The 15,220-nt window shown below is 39.0% G+C and overlaps 4 protein-coding genes across 5 annotated transcripts in view; all 4 read right to left on the reverse strand.

Moving 5' to 3' along the window:
• The window catches only part of si:dkey-24p1.1 (B-cell receptor CD22), a 14,115-nt gene extending 12,540 nt beyond the window's left edge, over positions 1-1,575 (reverse strand). The window contains exons 1-3 of the mRNA XM_032517387.1: positions 1,325-1,575; positions 431-505; positions 1-327 (exon numbers count right to left, since the gene is read on the reverse strand). The exon at positions 1-327 is cut by the window's left edge and continues 78 nt beyond it. Of these exons, the coding sequence (XP_032373278.1) occupies positions 1-327; positions 431-485 (382 nt within the window). The 5' untranslated portion in view covers positions 486-505; positions 1,325-1,575. The remainder of the gene's footprint in view (positions 328-430; positions 506-1,324) is intronic.
• On the reverse strand, positions 951-3,434 carry irgq2 (immunity-related GTPase family, q2). 2 transcript variants are annotated; one of them, XM_032517395.1, is made up of 2 exons: positions 3,318-3,434; positions 951-2,927 (listed from the first exon to the last, which is right to left on the reverse strand). In XM_032517395.1, the coding sequence occupies exon 2, from the start codon at positions 2,923-2,925 to the stop codon at positions 1,786-1,788; it is 1,140 nt and encodes a 379-aa protein (XP_032373286.1). In that variant the 5' UTR covers positions 2,926-2,927; positions 3,318-3,434; the 3' UTR covers positions 951-1,785. The 2 variants fall into 2 exon arrangements, with proteins under 2 accessions (XP_032373286.1, XP_032373285.1); XM_032517394.1 differs by having other exon boundaries at positions 3,314-3,430.
• A 3,178-nt stretch (positions 3,435-6,612) lies between these two features.
• On the reverse strand, positions 6,613-9,231 carry LOC116690437 (sialic acid-binding Ig-like lectin 14). Its single transcript, XM_032517396.1, is given in 5 exon segments — positions 6,613-6,722; positions 6,864-7,122; positions 7,318-7,638; positions 8,255-8,656; positions 9,154-9,231. Coding segments are annotated over 5 exon segments (1,083 nt in total). The 5' UTR covers positions 9,215-9,231; the 3' UTR covers positions 6,613-6,682.
• Positions 9,232-11,339: 2,108 nt separating this feature from the next.
• Positions 11,340-15,220, reverse strand: part of LOC116690435 (uncharacterized) — an 18,303-nt gene continuing 14,422 nt past the window's right edge. The window contains exons 5-10 of the mRNA XM_032517392.1: positions 14,499-14,539; positions 14,113-14,370; positions 12,792-13,076; positions 12,536-12,650; positions 11,928-11,997; positions 11,340-11,776 (exon numbers count right to left, since the gene is read on the reverse strand). Of these exons, the coding sequence (XP_032373283.1) occupies positions 11,381-11,776; positions 11,928-11,997; positions 12,536-12,650; positions 12,792-13,076; positions 14,113-14,370; positions 14,499-14,539 (1,165 nt within the window). The 3' untranslated portion in view covers positions 11,340-11,380. The remainder of the gene's footprint in view (positions 11,777-11,927; positions 11,998-12,535; positions 12,651-12,791; positions 13,077-14,112; positions 14,371-14,498; positions 14,540-15,220) is intronic.

Here is a 15,220-nt window from a genome sequence, read left to right on the forward strand (position 1 = left end):
CACTGTCAGTTTTGTTCAGGTTGCAGATTAAAATACTGCACAGATCTGGTTGATGAGCATTGTTCCAACTTAAATTTGGAGAGCCGGTATATTTAACTCTATTTGCAAAGTCTGAATTGACAGAACGCACTGATTCGTCTGTGCTGTAAATGACAGTGCCAGTCCAATCCTTTTCATGCCAAGTTGGATTCTTTAGCCAAAACCAGTGTGCATCGTTAACATCAACAGAACTTGTGAATGTGCATTTGATTTCAATGCAGGAACCCTCTGTGGCTGTCAGGTGGTTGTCTTTTATCGTGAAGGAAAATGACGAGAGACAAGAAAAATCTGTGGTGGTAAAAACACAGATGTAAAAGTCAGGTTATGTATATGACCTTAATGCAAATGTTGTTAAAAGCACATTATCATGGTGGAATATTAAAATTCCTACTTTTTATTAGAGCCAGAAATACCAACCACCCAACTGCCAGAGCAATCATTTTCATGTGGCACTAAATCTCAATATCTGAAACAAAGAGATAAATAAAATGAGATAATTAAAATGTGTTTGTTCAACATTGGACGTCATATATATATATATATATATATATATATATATATATATATATATATATATATATATATATATAAACTTTTAAGTTTCATTCAATGCAGATACAAGATTCTTCCTCTTTTTTTCTTTTTATTGAGTTGTTTGAATAGTCTGCTATTTCTTTCTCATTTCATGATTGTTGGGAATTTTCCAGAATTGCAAAATATATCTTTTCTGGAACAAATAGCAGTACGTTAGTGTTTCAGTAGAAAAAGATTGTAAGAAAAACACTAAGACAAAATGTTGAGATTAAATGTTTTGTTGCAGTGTAGTTGTAATTATTGTGTCTTGATACATTTTTAGGCTTCCAATTGCAGGATCAGTTTCTATTTCCTTACAGAACCTAAAATATTACATAGAGGTTATTGTCTTTATTCTACATCAACTGTTTGTTTAAATCCCTTTGTTCTGCTTGTCATTTAAAGAAGACTGATAATACACCACACAGAATATTTAGAAAACATTACATTGCCTTTATTTTTTAGATTAGGTCATTCATCCCCCAACATGTTTACGTAATGTTGTCAAAAATAAAAGTGTTTTTAAAAACTCAAAATACAGCATATACTTCACTTACAAATGCCACGGTATACTTATTTAGAAACCCTTAATCTCTCTAGACACAGACATGGTACCTCATCAATGATTGACATGGAACCCAATTAGGCAGTCAAATAGCAGAACTATTTAAGACTGAAAGATAAAAAAAATAAAGAAATTGCTTATTCTTACCTCAAAAGATTCACTTACATCAGTCTGTAGCATACACCATTCTTCATAAAGTAAGAGTAAGAAGAAAATAAAGGAAGTTTTCACAGTTCAACTAAAATCTTGTAAAATTTGCATGGCCACTCGTGCAAGCCAGAGAACATCATCTTTTACAGTTGATGAATATGATACGGTTTTCTCCTTCAGCTTGCTCGCTACAGTATGCATGCAACACCCTCTCACTTCCTCTATTCAATGTTTTTTTTTTTAATAATGAAAGCATCTGTTCAAGGTTTTTTTTACAGGCACTGAGCAGCTTACAGTATTTGACATCTATTTTTACTTCTAGCGCATTTAAAAGTGTGAAAACATGTCAAAAGATTTCTGAAGTATTACATAATTAGTGTGTTTCTTATATCCCAAAATGTAAAGGTAAATCACACATTAAACAGGAAACCTTGCACAAAGAAAAAAAACAGTTGATTTCACTTCCCCTCCCCAAGAGCAACAGCCACTATCTTCTCAGCATCAGCGGCCATTTCATCCATGGCGCAGTTTAATGCTTGCAGCATGGCAGAGAAGGAGCGGCTGGCAGAACGGGCATGAACGGACATCGCCATCTCCACCAGCTTAGATGAAACCGTGGCCAAGTTTTTTTCTGCCGCTGCCAGACGCTTTTTAACTTCACCTTTAGTAACCTCTACTGACAATACACAAGTTCGCAGCCCTTTAAGTCTTGTTGGTTCTATGCCCCGCTGTCGGGCCAGTCGCTCGACCGAATCATCGTCCAGGCACAGAGATAATTGTGCTTTGGTTAGAATCCGCACTGCGACACTTGAGTCCACCATGGAGGCCACAAAAGGAACAGGAATAGTAGACACCCCACCAGATAGCGAGGCAGCTGCCCATACTAGTGCTTTGAATGCTTCCTTTTTCTGAGTGACCAGGGTGGAGGTTAGTGTTGGGAGAGCCAAGAGAAGGGCGTGGGCTCGGATCTCTGGAAGGTCTCCTCCCATGTCCTCCAACAGGCCAGGGAAATCATAGTTCTCCAGGGTGGAGGGTCTCACCAGGTAGATGTTAGGCAGTGTCACACCCAGAGATGTCAGCACCTCCAGACTGGCTTTCTTCTTTTCTACCAGGCTTTTTTCCGTGTCTTTTGTTGAAGCTAAGAGAATAAAGTACACTGTTTGCCGCTGCTGTGACCGGGCCTCCAAGAACACGTCCACACTGTTGGGGTCGGGCGTCTGTGTGAATGTCATTAAGACGGCATTATAGCGGGGGAATTTAACTCTATCCATGTACCCCTCGGGTTCAAATGGAGAGGCGGATGGGACAGGTGGCAGATCCCACAGGCGAAAGTCAGGGTGTTTAGGATTTGGGTAAACTGCCAATTCCTCTGGGGCAACAGATAATGGAGAGGGAGCGGATCCGTCGTCCCCAGGACCAAGGCCACGGAGGGAGTTTATAAAGGCAAATTTTTCATCCCCACGGCCTCCCATCACAGCTAGGTTGATCCTGCTGATCAGGAGATCTTCCACTGCATCCTTGACATCTGATAACTTATTGAGCTCTATGGACTCTTTGAGGGTCTCTAGGAGGCTCAGGCTTCTGAAAACATCCGCCATTTCTGTAAAAAGATGAAGATTGCGTAACTTGATTATAGCAAAGGCCAGATAGACCATATAAATACCTTAGAACTAGTAAAAGACAAAGCATTTAAACCAATCCAGTTTGTCATACGGGTGAGTGTAACAATAGACATGATGGCATCTAACGCATTAATAAAAACAAACAAAATTGACAGCTTTGCAATAGTAAACTTGTAACATGATCTGAGAAGAAACCCAAAGGTAAATTATATATCTAGTGTTACAGGAAACCGGCTCATTCACCACTGGTGTGCATCATGTTTAAACCTGAGCTGAGGGTTTACATGGTCCATTTTAAACCAATCATCTATTGACTTTCTGGCAAGGCAACGTTTCAATTCAACAAAATCCTGCACACACTCACCTACAGATCTGGAAGAGAAGCAGCCCTGTGGTTGAAATATGTGTTCCAAGTTGTCAAATGTAGATTCTTCTGCAGCTCTGAAGGACCAGCAGCGTCAGGTTGATCTATTTAAAGGTGTCTGTCTAGCTAGTGGAACATCTAATCCTGTTAGCTCAGTCTTAATCCACAATCACTTTAAGCACATTCATGCAAACCGTGTGTGTATGCAAAGCTATTTTCTTCCATGAATACCCCTTACTTGCATGCACAAGAACATACATAAAGTTGCAAACAGATATTAAAATAAAGAGACAAAAACAAATAATTTGTCACATCAACATTTATTTTTCCAGCTTACTTTATTCTCAATACACAGCAAGTATTCACTAATAACTTGTTGTCCAAGAAAGGATTATAAAAACTCAAAGTCATTCTTCACTTTCAACTCAACGACATAAGGGAGTATTTACTTAACTTTTACATTCGATTTTACAATAAACTCTTTGTGAATTAAATTACCTGTCACAAACCCGCAAGTGGGGAAGTGAAAGGCTGGGGTTTCCTGGAGCCTTCTCTCTTTTTACTCTCCCTCTCCTCTGCTTGCTCTGTTTTTCCTCTCTCTCAGTGCAGCTTGTGACAGGCCGCTCCTGGGATGACGAGCAGCTGCAGGCAGTCTCTAATCACCTGCCTGTTTACCGTGGCCCTTGAGCACAGCGTTTTAAGCTTTGGCCGGAGAAGTCCTGTCACGTGGGCGAACGGCCAGCCAGTATCTGTCTCTGATCTTTTAGTATTCTGCTGTTTTTTGCCAGCAAACCTTAATACTGTTTTTCTCTCGTGTCCTGATGGAATAGCACTCTGTTCTGCTGTCACTGAACCTGCCTGCTGACGCCATTCTCCGCCTGCCAATCACCAGCCCTGCATGTTTTGTGAGAACCTGAGAGGATTCACCCACCAGTCCACTCTGCTCCGTTCTCCGATTCAGAAATAAACGTCAAGCTGTGTTTCTGTCTGCTTCTGGGTTCTAGCCACAAATCCTGACAGGACCACCAATTTTTTACTTTAAGTATGAACACTATTGATACACAGAACCTGCAAAGAGCTTGTTTATTGAATGTGGGCATCTCCTTTCTTTAATGTTGATACACAAAAAATCTGAAATATGTTTCCCTTTATTATTAAATTTGTACATTAATTCTTGGTTTTCCCACATATTCAATTCAATTCAATTTTATTTATAGTATCAATTCATAACAAGAGTTATCTCAAGACACTATACAGATAGACATATGCCTTGTAAAGTGGAACAGAGTAATAATGTTAAGGGGTGAGTGTACACTGTACAGTATGTGACCTAGGAGCCAGGCTGTAGAGTCTTGTTTTCTTTTCTTTTGAAAGGAAACTATGAAAAAACGACCAACACCTGGTTTTAGATGCCATTTTAGGCTCACATCCTCTCACACAATGATTTCCTGTTTTTGTGACAGCAAAAAAATGCTGTGAATTTTTTTTTAAACAAAAGTGTTTGATTTGTTGATCTTGTCTTGCTGATATCAACTAAGTCAAAGTTAGCTGGTGTCAAGAAAGCAGTAATGCTTATATATATAATGCTTCTATATATATATATATACATATACACTATAATTTGTAGATATACACTCAGCTGCAAACTGTTTTAACTGCTCAAATAAATTATCAAATAAACGCTTTATACAAACTAAATGTATAAAAGGGGGTTTCCTTCAATCAACACTTATTTCAGACTCTCTCAACTGTGAAATCTTACTGCAGTGACTCCCTAAGGTTGCCGGCTGACTGCACAGTTACACCACAGTTGGTCTGAAAACAACAAATTGTACTTTCCACATTTGTTTGTTTGTTTTTACAGAGTTTTAAATTTTCTTTTTAATGACTGCCACTCTTGAATAAAGATAATGGTTGTTTGCCACCCTCCTTTAATGTCTTTCCAGTTTTTTCAGATTTCTTCACATATTTAAGACAAAGAAATTTGAAGAAATTTTAATTGATCAAATAATGCAATTATGTAGTTGTTCAGAACCCATGACTATAGTCTGAGGCTGAAAATGTTAAACAGTTAAATAAGCTGATTTTGCTGGTCAGAGCACAATGTCTTAACCCTCATGTTGTCCTCGGGTCAAATTTGACCTGTTTTCAGTTTTTTTATCACAAAAAATGGGCCTTCAAAATAGACGCTGAAAATGTCCACGTTAGAAACATCAAATACCATTCCTTTGGAAAAAGTATTTTAAAAAAGCACCCACAACATTGAAAAAAATAACAAAAATGTTGGAAAAAGCGATAATAGTGTTTCATGGTTGACGGGAAGACAATGAAAGGGTTAAAACATATTCTATAAATTCATTTCTAATTTCAGTGTACAGTAGCCCACCATGACAATAACCCACATATGTTTAACATAAGCACTTTTAATTTCTAATTGCATGTCCATCACTGCTCAGGCACACACATTCTCAATGCCAAGTAAGCAAAGAACGGACTTGTGTTCTTGGGGAGACCGTCCTTGCTGGATGTACCTGGAAGAATGAACTTGCAAGTTCCGAAGCACACAAAACTCTATTGACAGTTTTCAGACAAAGCGTTCTTCCTGTTATTGCGCAACACCCCCAGCACAGAGGGCACTTGCCACTTTATAGTTACCTTTGATGTGTCTATTCATAATAGCAAGCTCGCCCGCCGGGGATTGCGGAGCTTTCCAACTCCGAAGGCTTTTTTAATTCACCATCAATTTTCGTTAAACTGCCTATATTCAAAATCTACACAGTTGATTTCTTGCCTTAAAACGTATTGAAAATGAAATTGTTGATTTAATAATAGACATAAAATGTGGAATACCTACCACTTCTGTAGTATCTGTGTACCAGAAACCATCTGCGCTTTACACCCGAATTGAATGCTGGGATACCGGCCTTGCCAAGTTCACACACGTTACCATCCGATGTATCCTCGGTAAAATGCCCGTGTCGAGATCACATCCAATAATTTTACCCGTTCTTGGTGAAATGCTAACTTGTGTATTGGGTCAGTACTTTGACCACCAAACATGACGTTTCACAAGAACACAAGTCCATGGAAGAACACAGATTGAGAAACGCCTCCTGGTGGGGGGAAGGGCTCAGGAGACAGTTTTGGCTTTTCTCGCGATATGAACATCTATCAAGGAGATGATACAGCCTACTTACATGTATCAGTTTCATTGAGTATTCTGCTGTCACATTAATGACGACAAGAGTAGATGATCCCGTGTCATTCTGCAGTATGATTCTAGTTTATTTTTGCAGGTTGTTGCTGCATGTGATAACAGATGGAGGAAAACTTTCAGCACTTCAGGTCAGATTTAGAGCATCACCGATTTTAACAGTTGTCACTCCTGTGATCACAGGTTTCGTTGCATCTTCAAGACAGCATTTTAAACAAACTTTTATAATCTACCTCACAAAGAAATGTTATGTGAATCCAAACTCAGGCTGTAAACCACCTGTTTTAAAATACCATAATAATCTTTGGTGTAAGAACAGTTTTACTGTGTACTTACATATCCCTGTTATGTTTTTCTTCTTTTGTCAAGGGGCTGTCCTGATGTTTTGCTGTGCATATGTACTGTCCAGAATATTCTGGCGTCACGTTAGGGATGACAAGTGTGGCTGTTCCAGTGTCATTGTTCAAGATTCTGTTCAAGCCGAGTTTAGTCCAGGTGATTAGAGATGGAGGAAAACTTTCAACACTACATGTCCGATTCAGAGTTTCCTCCTTCTTCACACTTGAATTCCCAGTGATTTTAACTTCCTTCATATCTAGGACAAAAATGGATATACTGTATTAGATACAATATTTACAAGGTCCCCGAATTCCCAATTTTCCACCAAGAATACAGTTGATGTTGTAAAATACAACAAAGTTGAGAAAACCATAGAAATGATATGAGAGCACGTTTGTTAGCAAACATGAAAATAAAGTTTGGTGTGGTATGTATGTTATGTTTTACTCACAGGCCACATTCAGAGTCACAGTCTCCTCTGTAGTGATGTTGTTTGAGAAGCTGACCTTACAGCTGACATTGGTGCCGTGGTGTTCAGCTGAAGAGTTAAAGGTCAGGGTTGAGCTGTGTCTCTGAGTGACAGCAGTCAGATTCTCAGTCCTGAAATCAGTGATGTTTCCTGGGATGTGAGAGTCCTTCTCTCCTGCTCCTCTCCACGTCCAGGTGATTTCAGGATCAGATCCAGAGCAGAGACCAGGAGCGGTGCAGCTCAGTGTGCTCTGCTGTCCCTCTGTCAGAGGAGGAATCATCACTGTGGGCTTCTGGGTCGGATCTAAAGTGGCACAAAATATACAGTAAAAACTAAATTAGTGCAATGTGGTCAAGTCAAGTGAGCAGATATTTAAAACAAACACGATCATGGGCAGTACTAAGCACTGAACAGAGCCACTGTGCCACTGCAAAATTAGCCTCTGGAATGAACTTGTTTTGGTGGAACATGTGGACAGATATTCTTCAGATAGTCTAGCTAGCTGTCTGGAATTATACTGCCGACATCTGCCAAGCAGTTAACCATAGTCCTCTTAAATCGATCAGAGTTTAAAATGCCAACACAAAGAAAGAGTAACGGACATCCTTGCGAAAAGAGTGACATTCTCAAGCATTGCAGAAGTGGAATGTTGTAGATATAGACTACTTCAAGAAAAACACACTAATAATCTACTCTGCTTCATATTTCAATGGGGCCATTTGTGTGGCAGGTGTAAAATGAAACTATCAGTGTTATTACCATTCCTACTGGCTGCCCACACAGGCCGGACATTATTCGTATAGCACATGAGGGTTTACAGCCTTTCGTAGTTTTACGTAGTTCCAGGAGTATGTTTTAACAAATAAACATCAGTTTCACACTTCAGTTAACATACAGCATTTGCCGTGATTCTTCCTACATGTTACAGTGATAGTTACTCTAGGAAATGTGTGTCCTTCCAAGGTTTAATTTAGAAAACTATCAACCTTGAGGTGGTATGATCCATAGGCTGATTTGGTGACGTCATTGATGATGATGTTGCAGTTATTCTGACTCAGATCAGGCTCCAATAGTGACCCCTGACCTCTAGACTCAGGCTGATTTGCGTTGGTGTTGTTCAATTGAGGTGTTATGTCTAATTTAGTACAGTTGTGTTTAGAAAGATCACAATTGTACCAAACTGCATTTTCCCGAATGAAGCCAGCATCAGTGGTGAAAGAACATGGAATCACAACACAGAGTCCAGCCTCTGCCGTTATTTTTGCTTCACTAAGGGTGACACAGAATCCATTTTGAGAGCACTCTCTTCCTTGAGTTTCAACTGTAAATACACACACAAAGACAATTAGGAACAGAGTATATAGTTGTTGATAATGCATCTACTACAAATGAAGAAAGATTTTTACTGAAATGCTGCTGAACCTACTGTATGAAAGGCCAAAAAATGCTACTTGTGGCAGCGTGTGACCAATATATGTTACCGGATGCACAATACAGTTATGGTATTCAGCAGTCATGGTTTCAGGTTCCTCTCTGATTGAAAATAAGTAGAGTACATTAAGCATGCACAATAGTTATTTCGCAGGTTTATACATTTTTTCATGGATTTTTATTTGGTAAACAAATGATTAAATAATTCAAAGGTGACTATTTATGCCAAAGTGTATGGGTCATAAGAGCTTTTTAGAAGCTGGTGAATAACTGTATCTGCAACTCTGGAGCATTAAAAGGAAACATGTATAAGGACATTTATTATCAGTAGATTAGATTAGATTTTTACGTGTCAAAACATGATTGCAATAAAGCTGCACACTACACCTGCATTAGCATTGTTGCTTCTCACAGCAAAGAGCAGAGAAACCCAGATAAGAACAAACATCCAGATTTAATGATTGAGACACTCTCCCTCTGCTGGACAAACTCTTATACAATCACAAAGACTTCATACAAAAAGTGCATTAACCATACAGGAAGTTTGGTTGATCAAACTGGACCAGAAACAACTCCACAGCTGACAGCACAAATGTTAATACAGGATGTTGTCTGTTTGCCTATTCTGTGCTGAAGAATAAATTTGACTACTATTTTCCCCAGGGCCTCATTTTACGCCCCTGACAGCAGCTCTGAACAGATCTGGGGTGTCTGCGATGTATAGGCCAAAGACAATAATGTAAATAAGGAATGTATTAAACGCAGCATAATTATTCACTTCAATCGATTCAATGTAGAAATACATACAAAATCAAATGAGGTGTATGTTGTGTTTTACCTGTTTTCTTGTTGTCTTGCTCTCTTCACTTCCGGGGCTGTTGGCTGTGTGAATTTGCTCTGAACCGACTCTTCCTCTCAGCACTACCTCTTCCATCTTTGTGCAAAAAATGCAAATCATTGTTGCTCCTCTCGTTGTACCACAATTTAATGCTATTTTTATTACATACGCATCACATATCATTTGGGGAATTTGTGCCTTCTGCACTGAATCTTGAAAGAAAAGGAAACTTTTTGTTGAATTCGTACCCCTTTCATGACTGAACTGATACAAAACCATTAGGAAAGAGGAAGTTTGTGGCAATTGCACAAACAATGAGGAAAAGAATTTTGAGAAATGAACAAATGGTATCTTTTTTGTGCAGATGTTATATATACTCATTAAGTTTGAACTGAATACTTGTTGGTCCAATATAGTTTAATTCAATTTATTTCAATTTCCTTTGCCGTTGAATGCACAATACTTACTGTACTGTGCAAAATGCGATGCACAGGACAGTGAAAAGTCAAAATTACAAGGTAATATTTGCAGGGCCAGTTGAGAAATAATGGTCAAAGAATACTCATATGTGGGATAAAAATGGTTCCTTCCTTCATTTGAATCTAAAGTCTCTTTCTTTTTTTGTATTTTCAGTCTCATAACTTCCTTTTACTCATGGTGCGCTACATGACTATGCCTATATTTGGCTGATGAGCAAATGCCAGTTGCTATACATGTCTGCATTTTAAACATGCACTGCAGAACTGGTAAACAAGATAGTGTCAGAGGTTTAGACACTTTTGTATGCACTGAAAGCTCAAAGTTTGTACCTAATCCTACAAAAAATGTTTTCTGTACAAAAAACTTCCTGCTCAGTCTTAGCACATAGAGTCAGGTTGATTCCTGCTAACCATGTCTTTTTAATGGCAAGTAATCTGTTTCCTAATAGAAACAAATGCAGGTGCTGATATGGACAGTATTTTTCAGTTTGATTTTCTGTTTTGTTTTCTTTCTGTGCTTGATTATAGCAGAAGCTTGTTTGGAAATATTCAATCTAATTATAGTTCTAAAAACAAGGGACACAAGGAAATCTTGTATACTACAACAGGGTGTCTTCACAGTAATGCCAATTTTAGTTGTTGGTTTCAATTGTTTTTTAAACTGTATGCATGTCTAATGTATTTTGTCTCTTAGACTTCCTTCCCTTTTGTCCCCTCAGGCCGCCATTGTAAATAACAACTTGTTCTTAATGACTTGCCTGTAAAAAGTAAAGATGAAAAAGATGACACACTTGATCTTAGTTTATTTAAATACAATTTCAGCTGTGTTTATTTATTTCATAATAATAATATATTGTCTAAAAGTAATGAAAAGCTAAACTGGTACATAAAGCTGTTAATTCTGGCTGATGCAGTGTTAATAAATGATGTGATGCCAAAGCTTTTTTGCACACAAAGGTATCTACTTTTTTACTGGGGTTATGTTTTGAGTTTTGAGTGGCTTGATGGAGGATTGGCCACATAAAGCTGCGATATGGGTGGATTAAATACTTTGTACATAAAATGGTTGTCACTTGATACTGTGGTTAGAATGGAATAATGGTAAAAAGTAATGCTGTGGTTAAAAAACACACACAGGATTGTCATTTACAATAGACATTCAAATGAGAAGCCATCACATCAGAAAATATGAGAGAACTAACACACATAAATCAATCCCCTCTGCCATCCTACATTGTTTCTGCCCAGACCCCTTGAAATGTACCTCTGTATAACATCTGTCCGTTTCTTTAACTTTTTAAGTCTCTCCCATTATTTCTTTCACATTAGAGTAAACTAGCTCATCCCCTCCTCCCTCCTCTGCCGACATACACTCTTGTGCCTCCTTATCTTCCCTTATTGTCACCTCCTCCTCATTGCCCTCCAACATTTCACCACCCTCTCCACCATTGTCTTGTATCTCCTCCATTTCTTTGTTCTTAATTTCCGCATACTCTGTCTCTGTGGTCTCTTGTGCATTCTTTGCCCCTGCTGGACTCTTCCTATTCCACAAGTGGAAGTCAATGTCAGAGTATTCCACCTCTTTTGGTTCCATGTCAACGCCAGCGGCTGGTTGGTCAGCAGCCTCGGCTCTTCCTTCAGCTGCCTCTTGGTCATTGGCTTCTTCATTTTCCACTGCGTGACCAGCATTGATCTGTCAGGTACAGTTCAGAAATAATATACCATTTGCGAGCTGATACAAGCCAGACAACTCTATGTACACTAGGCATGACATATGTGCACATTGTCAGTCATCACTCAACACAGCAATTTATAATAATAACCAGCTATGTTAATATAAATACCAATGGATCTGCTTCAGTTGTCGCCATCTCCAGAGTCTCAATATCATTCCTAGTGCTCTTTTGTTTTTTCCTGGGGAAAAATTGTATCAGATTTTAAATTTGTTTAATGGAATGCTGAGATTTTTAATGATTCAGCCCACAAATGACCGACATAACATGCGTTCCAGTATGTAGCTAAACAATATAACATCATAACCTTTATTCAAATCAGCTAATACTGACTGATAACTATTTTCTTTGGATTTTTACAACTTATCAGGTAATAATTGATGGTATGTATTGCTAGACAGCATACTGGCTCACTATTATAACAATGAATACATACAAAATGAACTGTGGTGATCAATCAAATCCAAGATTATACTCCTTTTAGTGATTCTTTGTGTATAGTACGTGTAAAAACACGTTGAAAAATGTTTGAGGCAAGCCTTGAACAATGGTTGTTTTAAATGTTATATAATACTGTTTTCGCTTCATCACTTTAATACTATATATTTTCTCTGAAATGTATAAAGCATGCTGGTGTGGTCCTTTATGATTGATCAATATACATGTCAAAAAGAAGCACAGTTATACAAAGAAAATTGATTCTTTTGTTAAAAATGTACCTGTGGCATTTTCTGTCCAAGCAGCAGATGGTTGCTGTAAGGAGAATCCCAATCAAAAATGCAATGATGACTTGTGGATGTTTATGTAAAGTCATGAAAAATGTCTTGAATGGATCTGGAATCAAAAGAACAAGAAATTGTGGGTATCAATAGTGATCATTGCTGCCTACGAATAAAATCATTTTTTTAAATGAGGCAATGATGTCTTAGAACAGTGGTCTAGAGTCTGGGAGGTATTTCAATTGTTAACACCTACCCTCTGGTTTGAAATCATTGTTTTTTATCGTAAGGTTCCTTTTCTCTTCCCCAACGTCACTGCTGCTGACACACTCAACAGTGGTGTAGTTGTAATCTTTGACAGATACAGTAGAGCTGATGTTCACTTTGTGGTGTGACATATTGGTCATAACAGAGTACTCAGCATGGTTCTTCAACAGAGGCCATTGGATTGTGGGTAAAGGAATCCCCTCACTGATGCACACACAGGTTAGGACCCCCAACTGAACCTCACATCCAGAGCTGCTCAGGATCCTTGGAAAAACTACAGACGCAAAAGAAGACTCTCAAAAAAACAGCAAACATACAGTAAGACTAAACGAAAATATACCAAAGGAGACTATACAGCCATACTTACATACAAATGTCCATACCATTGCATTATTGGCAGAACACCAGCTGATCTAAGTGGGTTGCTGATCTTTAATGCAATATCTAGATTGCACATTATCAGCAACCATTGGCTGGGTTTTTTTTTTTTTGGGGGGGCTTTTCCCTTTATTGACAATGGATAGACATGAAAGGGGGAGAGAGATGGGGGATGACACGCAGCAAAGGGCCGCAGGTTGGATTAAAACCCAGCCCGTTGCAGGACTCAGCCAACATGGGGCAAACGCTTTTACTGGGTGAGCCAGAGTTTGTGAGCGGAAATCTAAGTGTAGGCTGAGAAAAACAGAAATGAGGCTGGGCCAGCCAAACAGGCCGGTAGAGCACGGCAGGGCTAAAGAAGCAAAACAGAGCACAAGGTCAGGCAACAGGTAACAAAAAAGGCAGTGAGCAAAAATACAAGCAAACAGGAACATTTTGAAAAAAAGAATTGGCAAGAGTTTACCGCTTCAGTTACAACAATAAACTGGCAAGGAATGGAGTGTGAGACTGCATAAAATACTGCAGCAGGAGTTGATTGCAATCAGTGCTGAGAGCTTGGAGGTGGTTGATTGAACTGGCAGGTGAGTGGAAGCAGATTGGCCCACGCCCAGCCTCTCACAGAAACACAGACACGGAAGAAAGACAACAGAACAACAGAATGGGGGGGGGGGGGAACAAAGGGATGAACCCAGGAAAGGCTGCAGATCCTAATAACATGGGACCCAACATTTTTTGTTTTATTTCAGGATATCTACATTGAGCTATGAGGGCATTTTCTACATTTTGCAAAGTTAAGAATACATGAGAAAGTTAATCAACGTGCTTTTAGGGAGATTTAGGAAAAGGTGTACTCTGTTCAAGTTTCAATTACCCCATAAGGAAAAATACAACTGCAAACCATCTGTGCTAGAACAGTTTTACTGTGTACTTACATTTCACTCTTATGTTTACTTCTTTCATCAATCGGTTGTCCTTATGTTTTGCTGTGCATATGTACTGTCCAGAAAATTCTGCCGTCACGTCAGGGATGACAAGTGTGGCTGTTCCAGTGTCATTGTTCAAGATTCTGTTTGAGCCGAGTTTAGTCCAGGTGATTAGAGATGGAGGAAAACTTTCAACACTACAGGTCAGATTCAGAGTCTCACCCTCCTTCACACTTGTATTACCAGTGATTTTAACTTCCTTCACATCTATGAGACAAATTAATACACTGTATTAAATGTGTTAACGCCCCTAAATTCTTCTAAATTTTGAATGAATTTGACGATGTTAATATTCAACACAGTAAGTACGGTACATTTCAGTATGTTTTACTCACAGGCCACATCCAGAGTCACAGTCTCCTCTGTAGTGATGTTGTTTGTGAAGCTGACCTTACAGTGACATTAGTACCGTGGTGTTAGCTGAAGGTTAAAGGTCAGGGTTGAGCTTGGTCTCCGAGTGACAGCAGTCAGATTCTAGTCCTGAAAGCAGTGAGTGTTCTGGGGATGTGAGAGTCCTTTCTCCTGCTCCTTCCACGTCCAGGTGATTTCAGGATCAGATCCAGAGCAGAGACCAGGAGCAGTGCAGCTCAGTTGCTCTGCTGTCCCTCTGTCCGAGGAGGAATCATCACTGTGGGCTTCTGGGTCAGATCTAAAGGAACAGCAGTCCATCAGTGGAATCAGGGAAGTAGACCACAGGTCATCACTCAATTAAATTTGGTTTAAAGTAATGACATGATCATGATGATGATACTTTGAAGTATTGGAGTTAAATCAGAAACTGCTGTAGCTGCAGTTCTTATTGGTTTCCGTAAGAGGACACCACATGCCAAACATTAGATTACTTCATGCTCCATTAAGACGATAAATACACCAACTATGTTGGTGCAGTTCAAAAGCATGTATTTGTATTTATTGTAGCTCTTCATACCTCTAACAGAAACATTTGTTCTTAGAGTGAATGTAAATCCATCTGTCTTCTGATTCAGTAAAAGATAAACTCTGAGCTGATATGATCCAGAGTCTGACTCAGTGATGTCATTGACGATGATGCTGCAAT

The sequence above is a fragment of the Etheostoma spectabile genome, chromosome 6 (assembly GCF_008692095.1).
Source record: "Etheostoma spectabile isolate EspeVRDwgs_2016 chromosome 6, UIUC_Espe_1.0, whole genome shotgun sequence".
NCBI lineage: Eukaryota > Metazoa > Chordata > Actinopteri > Perciformes > Percidae > Etheostoma > Etheostoma spectabile.

Coding starts and splice junctions, on each gene's coding strand:
- irgq2 (XM_032517395.1), bottom strand. CDS start 2,925: ATGGCGGATGTTTTCAGAAGCCTGAGCCTCCTAGAGACCCTCAAAGAG.